Genomic DNA, 8,784 nt, shown 5'->3' on the forward strand with positions numbered 1-8,784 from the left:
TCAACACGAGGGGGGGTCGATATACCCCTCCCCGATAACATTATTTTCCCGTGTATATATGTCGTCGTTGTCGATATAACCCCCTCCTGATAACTTCAACACGTGGGGGGGGGGGGTCGATATACCCCCTCCCCGATAACATTATTTTCCCGTGTATGTATGTTGTCGTTGTCGATATTACCCCATCCCGATAACTTCAACACGAGGAGGGATAACTTCAACACGAGGGGGGGGTCGATATACCCCCTCCTCGATAACATTATTTTCCCGTGTATGTATGTCGTCGTTGTCGATATAAAACCCCCTCCCGATAACTTCAACACGTGTGGGGGGGGGTCGATATATACCCCCTCCCCGATAACATTATTTTCCCGTGTATGTATGTCGTCGTTGTCGATATATATAACTCCCTCCCAGATAACTTCGACATGATGGACGGTCGATATGTATACCCCCTCTCGACCGTGATAACTTATACCACGGGAGCACCCCCCGACCCTCTCGCTCGACCAAAACTCTCGAGGACACCCAAACCCTAGAAAAAAACGATGTCGGTCTCCTACCCCCTCCCGCCGCGCCCCTACCCTTGAAGCGTTGCCTAGGCCACCCCAAACCCGGAATAAGCTAGGTCTACGTTTGCACTAATATATCCACCTGCTGTCATGTTTGTGTAATAATTGCCATGTTGTAATATTTGCAGAAACAATGGAGCACGGACGAGATGAGCAAGCAGAAGAGGTGTTGGGGGACATAATCTTAGCCAGAGGTGATATCTTGTCGTATCTTAACGACAATGATGGTCTGGAAGAACAGGGTGAAGAAGCAGGCTGCGGTGATCGAAGAGTGGAGGAGGAAAGACATGATTATGATGGCTCCGGTGACCCAATGCTGGTGCAAGAAGGAGCCCGTGGTGACGGCTCCGGTGACCGAACAGAGTCCGGCCAGGTAAATATATTAGTTAAGCCTGTGCTGACTAGCTAATTGATGCATTCATTGTTTTGGTATGTACACATATTAATTAACACTCGTCTTTCTTCTTTTTTTAGCCCTCCGGATCGAGCACAACTGCGGTAAAGAGACGAGGCCCGAAGAGAAAGTTGTGCTCGGATGAAAGGTTTGAGATCACAGCAATCGCGCGCCACGGCCAACCGATTGAACCCCTCCGGACAAAGGATGCTTTTGCTGCTCAGTGCGGGGTTCTAGTTAGGGACAAGATCCCGATCAGCATCCACCAATGGTATAAGCCTAAGAAGGAAGACCCTGAGGTGTCTTATGTCAATGATATGCAGAAAGATGATCTTTGGACTGAGCTGAAGGCAAATTTCACCCTACCGCCAGAGGAGGATCCGGAGAAGCCAGTTAAAGACCAATTAATCAAGTCTCATGCTCTTAAGAAGATGGCAGACCTATTCAGGAGGTGGAAGAATGAGCTGAAAACGTTTGTCGACAAAGAAGAGACACCTGAATTCATCGGCCGGTATGAGAAGATCAGAGATCACTGGCCCGCATTTGTGGCCCACAAGACATCGGAAAAGAGTAAGAAGATGTCAGCGACAAACAAGATGAATGCTGCGAAGAAGAAGCTTCACCATCGCACGGGGTCAGGTGGCTACCTCAAAGCCCGGCCTAAGTGGGCCAAGTCTGAGAGGGATCTGCTTGATAAAGGGATCGAACCACAGACAATGAACTGGCTAGACCGTTGCCGGACTTGGTTCTTCGGGGCTGGCGGAACCTTGGACCCTGTATCAGGGAGGTGTCGTTGGACGGACGAGCAACTTGCAATACCCGTCAAGAAGATTCAGCACTATATTGATGCAGCGCAGCAAGGGACGTTCGTTCCAGACAGAGAGAACGACGAGCTCACAATGGCCCTCGGGAATCCTGAGCACCCTGGACGGACACGAGGCACGCCAGGCTCCGTTCCGTGGAAGGCTGGTTTTCCGGAAGCGGGCGGTTACAAAACCCAGGAGAGGAGGAAAAAAGTGGAGCAGATCCAAATTCAGCGTCTGCACGAAAGGGTTCAAGTGCTAGAGGAACGAGACAGCAATAGAGATGCCGAAACTGCCCCCGAAGCTACACCGCCATCTCAGCGTAGAAGCAGCGTGGCTTCCACCGAGCTGCCTCAGCTGGAGCATGCGGCTACTCCTAGCTACCCCGTGGGTGCTATCATGGAGTCTCAACATTGCCACCTTATGGCGGAATGGCAGAACTTGAAAGTCAAGGCGGCTGTTGGCTCTGTTTTACCTACTGAACCCGGCGCAACCTACCACTGCCGGCAGATTCCAGATAGATATGCTAGGGTGATGGTGGATGAAATAACGGAGGGATTTGAGGACCTCCAGCTTGACCACCCTACCGGTGAAGGGGAGACTCGGCTGGGTTTAGCTCTAAAGACTACATGCCTATGGCGGAAGGAGCTCATCAAGCTTCCGAACTGGACGGCTCCGGCGAGTAAGGGCACTCCGCCTCCTCCTCCGCCTCCTCCTCCGGCGAGTGATCAGGGCACTCAGCCTCCTTCTCCGGCGCGTGGCGGCACTCCGCCTCCTTCTCCGCCAGCGCCGGCGCGCCAGAGCAGCCAGCCTCCTCCTTCTCCGCCTCGTCAGCAAGGGCGGAAGAGACCCGCCGCTGCTGCGGCTGCTCCGGCGCGTCGTAGTCCTTCTCCTCCGCCTCGTAAGCAAGGAAAGAAGACAGCCGCAGCCGCTCCGTCTGCTCTGCCGGCGTCTAGCAGTACAGCTGCCAGAGGCGGGAGGCAATACAGATTCGGTCCTTCTCTGAAGACTCCAGAGAAGTTACCATATGAGAGGACCGAGGAGGAGAACGCGAAGATCGTGCGAGCCGAAGTGAAGAACTTCTTTGAAGGGGTCAAAGCAAAGAAACATCCACCTCCGGTGAAAGCAAAGCGCACTCTGGCTGCCCTGACAAAACCACCAAAGTCTCCGCCAAAAGGCAACTATGAGCGCGTTCTTGCAACGGCATATGCCGAAGCGGAGCGGTCGGGAAGTACTGTCAGTGATAAAAGGATGAAAGAACGACGAGCTGGGAAAAAAATTGCCCAGCTCGGCGAACAAGAGAACCAATCGTGCCCCCCGCTCAAGGTGTCAAAAGACATCGTCGCTAATGATCCGGGTATGGTGCCCGGTTATACCGATCTTGGAGATTACCTGCCCGACGATGTACATTATGAAATCATGGAGGTGGACGAACACAAATACCATTACGGGAAGCCTCTCGTCAAAGATGTCAAATCTCTAAGCACGATGATGCGAAGACTACATGATTGGTACATGAAAACCTGCAGAGAGTCTGATGGGATGAGTACTTTAACGCTGAGAGTTAAACCGGAGCATGACCTCGTTGGAATTGAACTGCTGAATGTTCCATTTGAGGATTTCTTCCAGTTTTACAATCTAATGTCCCTCGATAAAACAACGATCACTTGCTACTGTCTGTAAATAGTACTACTTCTATCATTAAGTCTCTCTATATAGGTCAGCTCTTTCATTGCATGTATTTATACTTATCCTCACTATATTATGCAGATTGAAGATCGTCGAATTGAAGAAAAGACAAATCGGTGATATTGGGTTCATTAACACAAATCTCATAGATGATTATCAGGTTAAATTTCATGCCAAAGAAGCCGAGGCCAACTTGCTACAATCGTTGGTAATAAATCAAAACAAAGATATAATACTCTTTTCCTTACAACTTCAAGTGAATGTTACTGTCTTCTGCATATTCGGTTTCCCTTTATTAGTCCAGGTTATGGTAATGTAATTGATCACTTATGCATGCATGCGCAGCTTCCACTATATTCTCCTAGAGATTAAGCTTGAGCGGGGAGTAGTAACCGTCTTAGACTCGAGACGAAAAGATCCCCAGGACTATGCGAACATGACTCAAATGCTCCAGAAGTAAGTTAAATCGATCATTATCTACCATATCAGCAACTTTGTTCATTTCCTGATATCAAGTAATTGTTTTCTTTGTCTGGCAGGGTTTGGAGAAAATTCACCTCAAAAGCACCGGGACTGCCGAACCAGCTGCAATTTAGACACCCAAAAGTAAGTACTATAGTAGCATGTTCCGCGCATCTCCTAGTGATTCAAGCGCTAGTTTGATCAATACCATTTAGCATGCTTGCTTATCAGTTTGATTGACCTCTATTTCTTGTAAAGTGGTTGTGGCAGCAACCCGGGAATAATTACTGTGGATACTACATTTGCGAGTCCATCCGCTACCATACCTGTGAGCGGGGCTACACTGAAGAACAATATGAAGTGCGTAAGCAATAATATTCACAATTTTATTTTATTACCATCATTTGTGTTGAGTTTCATTTATTCATATATATATGTATTGACCCCCTTCTTCAAATTAGATTTTTCGGAAGCGGGATGAACTCCTAGCACCAGATCGTATGCGAGGAATTCAAGAGGAATTGGCGGCATTCTTCCTTGACCACGTGATCGCTGAAAACGGAGAATACTATGTGGACCCTGTGTTCCTACAATATAATTAGGAGATTATATTGTAAGAGATAATTATTGTATATATGTAGCCGGTAGTGTCGGATAGATATACGAGAACTTGTTGTTCGACCAATATCTCGGAGAAGGAGAGGTGGCCGATATCACTTCTCTCTGTATGCATATATATATATGTTCATGACGATCTTCTGTTTCCTTCATTTGATTACTAGCTAGCGTGTCTACTCCTCTCCATACGTATATAGTACGTAGCGTCGACAAAGCACGGAGATAAAAGAGGACACTTCTCTCTATTAATTAGCTAGCTAACACAATATATGAAACACCTAAATTAACCCCCAAAACCCCTAAACCACCCCCTTTCAAAAACAAAAACAAAAACCTCAGCTCCTGCCAGGTGCTGACGCGTGGATGCCTATTGGTCCCGGTTGGTGGCACCAACCGGGACCAAAGGCCCTCCTGCCTGGGCTCCCCGCACCGGCCACGTGGACGGCCTTTAGTCCCGGTTCGTGTAAGAACCGGGACTAAAGGGCTAGGGCATTAGTAACGACCCTTTAGTCCCGGTTCCAGAACCGGGACTAAAGGCCCTTATGAACCGGGATAAAAGCCCCTTTTCCAATCTTTTTCTATTTTTAGGTTGCTGATCCGTATGCCGTGCGGTTTAAGATGTGTGCTAGTACATAGTAGTACATTCTTAAATAACAAATTCATTGGATAAACTTATTCAAGCCATCCATGTGTTCCAGTAATTGTATTCCCCATTTTATCCGGTTTGATGGAATATGGGTTGAGACAAAATTGTGAGTTTACGTAGTAAAGATTTCAGCAAGTGTATCTTGCAAAAGTTGAATGAAAATTAAATCCATGCGATAATCTTAGATGCTAACTCCGTGTATGTAAGTGATCAGATATCATTGGTCTGGCAAAATATTTAAATGTCCAGTTGCCTTGATTGATGAGAATAAGATTCCTCGGATGCGTTGAAATGCCACTGCTAGCAAGCAGCCACTCGTAGTCAAACTCGTACCATCAAGATAATCACATAATCAGCATGATCGTATAAATACCAATACACCATGATGCATCCAAAACGAGCAAAATTTACGCTAGGCATAGAAGAGATGAATCAGGAGCACAAGCTGACATCAAGGTCATACATTATCTAAAAGCATATCCACATAAATTATCTAGTGGCGGTAGCCTGTGCCACAACAGGGGTCTGCTTGAGGCGTGCAAACCCGTTGGTTTCGGGCAGAGAAGTGCATGGATGAACCCGGGTACATATGAACCCATTTTGGAAAACACATTTTGCACTGTCAAAAAATTCTGAAAAAATGTGCGCGCTGACATCTCCATATTCTATGTGTGTGCAGAAAATTTCACAGAAAAACAACTTTTTTTGTAGCCTGTGCAAAAAAGACAAAATTTTGTGTCGTGAAACGCTATTTAGAAGCAGTAAAATTTATCTTTTTTACTGAGACAAAACAAAAATACTTTTTTACACAAAACTTTTGTGCCGTGGACATACCTTTGCCAACATGTATGCCTAATTTTTTTTTTAGAATTTTTGAACATTACAAAACGCGTAAAAAGTACATTTTTGAAAAACGGGTGCAGATGCCCCCTTGTGCAGATCGTCCACTCTCGTTTCGGGCACCCCTATTTCTCAGGTTAAGCCAGACAGGAGCGACCCCTCGCTGAAGGCAACATCAGTTGGGCCAGCCCACACGCGCGGGAAACACCATCCTGTTTTATGTTTCTTTATTTCATACTTTCTTGTTTTCGTTTTTTGCTTTCTTTTTAACTTTTGTTTATACTTTCAAATATTATATATATATATATATATATATATTACAAAAACACTCTTCAAAAAACATTTGAAAAATATTAATGTCGAACAAGTGTTTGAAAAAATGTGATCATGTACATAAAAATATTGAAAAAGTATTTGAAAAATGTTCAACAAGTATTTGAAAAATGTTCAACAAGCAATTGAAAAAAATGTTGAACAAGTAATTAAACAAATGTTGATCATGTATACAAAAATGTTGAACATGTATTTGAAAAATGTTAAAGGAGTATTAAAAAATGTTGAAAATAAGTACCAAAGTGCTGATCAAGCCCGGCGCCATCGTTTAAGCCCCAAGCCCGCCGCCGCCATAGCCTATCCTGTCGCCAACCGCCCACCTGGATCGCGACCTGACCAGCCGTCGTCGCTGCACTTGGGTTCGTCGCTTGCGCGTGCGTGTGGGTTGGCGCTTGATGGAATCGACGTGGAGAATATCATACAGAAACCAACATTCAGTGAAAACCGGTGAAAACCCCAAGAAAAAGATGTTTTGAAGTTTTGTAAAAATCTAAGAAAATATATAGGATGTTAAGAGGATAATGTTTTATTGCCACAAAAAATTTCAAATTGAAACACATTACGAGATGTGAGCTATGAAAATGACAAAATCAGCATTGAATAGTGTCGAACAGTATTGTCACTATTCAGGACTGAATTTATCATTTTCATAGCTCACATCTTGCAATGTGTTTCAACTTGAAATTTTGCATGGCAATAAAACATCGCCCTCTTTTTTTTTTGAGACAATGTCGCGAAGCTTTTATTGATTCATCACAATGTTTACAGGGATGGGTGGTAATTCCCGGGGTGTCCTAACCAAACATGGCGGCCACCATCGAGAGATAAAGCATGCTTCGCTAAGTTCTGAGCTTCAAAATTTGAGCTCCTAAACTCATGACTGAAATTACAAAAATCAAAAGCTAAAGAATGTTCAACTATCTCATTAATAACTGCACCATAGCTCGCTAAATTCTCTTTGTTTAAATTCTGCACCACCGTTTTGCAATCCGATGCGACTTGTATGCGCCTCAAATAGAGATCATCCGCCAAAGCGAGCGCTTCGCTGATGGCGAGAGCTTCCAACGTCGGGGGATCCACAATGTATTTAAAAGAGAGAGTCGACGCTCCCATGAACATACCTCTGTCATCTCTGCAAATGACCCCAACTGCTCCACCATACCTGGTCACTGCTGCGTCAACATTGAACTTGGCATCCCCTTTGGGCGGGGCTACCCGTCGCCTCGGCCTGGCACTGGTTGGAGTGACCGTCGATGGAGACCTTGAATTAATCACTTGGACCTCACCTATATATTTAGATATGAAACTGTCAACAGAATAAGGTGGCTGAAATATATGCTCGTGAATTGCCTTCCTCCTGGCGGCCCAAATTGCCCAAAGTGTCACCACTAGTCGGACAAAGAGTTGTTTCGTCAATATTTCATGCATAGAAAACAGCCACTCCTTCGGGCATACTTCCGCACGGTCGACCATATGCTGCACCAACTCCTCCGGGGCCAATGCCCACACACTCACCGCCATCGGACATGAAATAAGAGCATGTTTCCAAGTGTCAACAGCCCCACATATCAAGCAAGTATCCTCTGTTGCCATGTGACGATGCTTAAGGAGCGAACCCGTTGGCATGGATTGACGAACCAGTCGCCACACGAACACCTTGAGTTTTGATGGAACTTGCATGTGCTAGATCATGGACCACTTCTTCGTCTATTGATGCTCGTAGGATGTACCGTCCTCCTCATATAACCAAGCCTCCCTGCTATGTTTCGTCCTTAGTATCATTCCGTAAGCTGAGCGAACACTAAACGTTCCTCGAGGCTCCTCATGCCAGCCCCAAAAATCCCCCACACGACGTGTGCATAAAGGAATCCGTAGGATCTCTTCTGCATCAAAGTGAGTGAACAGTGAGCGTACCAAGTTTTCATTCCATGTTGCCGATGTTGCATCTATGAGCTGCACCACCTTCTCAGGTGGGTTATGGACAAGCGAAATGATGGGTCTCTTGATGCCGTCGCGTGGGATCCAGTTATGCCTCCAAATATCCGTTGTCTCTCCATCTCCAATGCGCCTAATGACACCTTGTGCCAGAATGTCACGGCCATCCAATATCGCCCGCCAAATCTGGGATGGATGCGGCCCAAGTTCGGCTTCGAGGAGAGAACGGTGTGGGAAGTATACTACCTTGAGAATACGCGCACTCAGCGAAGTGCTATCTGTAAGGGTACGCCATGCTTGCCTTGCCAGAAGTGCAAGGTTAAAAATCATGTCACGAAATCCCAGGCCTCCCAAGTGCTTTGGTAGAGTCATTATATCCCATGCTACCCAGCTCGGCTTTCTCTTACCATGCTTGGAGGCCCACCAAAACTGTCATATAAGTGACATTATGCTCTCACATAAACCTCGTGGTAGTCTGGAGCAAGACATAGA

At 46.0% G+C, this 8,784-nt stretch overlaps 1 protein-coding gene across 1 annotated transcript; it reads left to right on the forward strand.

The window, feature by feature from the left end:
- Positions 1-267: 267 nt before the first annotated feature.
- On the forward strand, positions 268-4,698 carry LOC141026520 (uncharacterized). The gene is made up of 5 exons (XM_073503213.1): positions 268-3,666; positions 3,804-3,914; positions 3,998-4,064; positions 4,179-4,280; positions 4,382-4,698. The coding sequence occupies exon 1, from the start codon at positions 1,284-1,286 to the stop codon at positions 3,450-3,452; it is 2,169 nt and encodes a 722-aa protein (XP_073359314.1). The 5' UTR covers positions 268-1,283; the 3' UTR covers positions 3,453-3,666; positions 3,804-3,914; positions 3,998-4,064; positions 4,179-4,280; positions 4,382-4,698.
- The last annotated feature ends 4,086 nt before the right edge of the window (positions 4,699-8,784 follow it).

This window comes from Aegilops tauschii, chromosome 7, assembly GCF_002575655.3.
Source record: "Aegilops tauschii subsp. strangulata cultivar AL8/78 chromosome 7, Aet v6.0, whole genome shotgun sequence".
In the NCBI taxonomy this organism is placed as follows: domain Eukaryota; kingdom Viridiplantae; phylum Streptophyta; class Magnoliopsida; order Poales; family Poaceae; genus Aegilops; species Aegilops tauschii.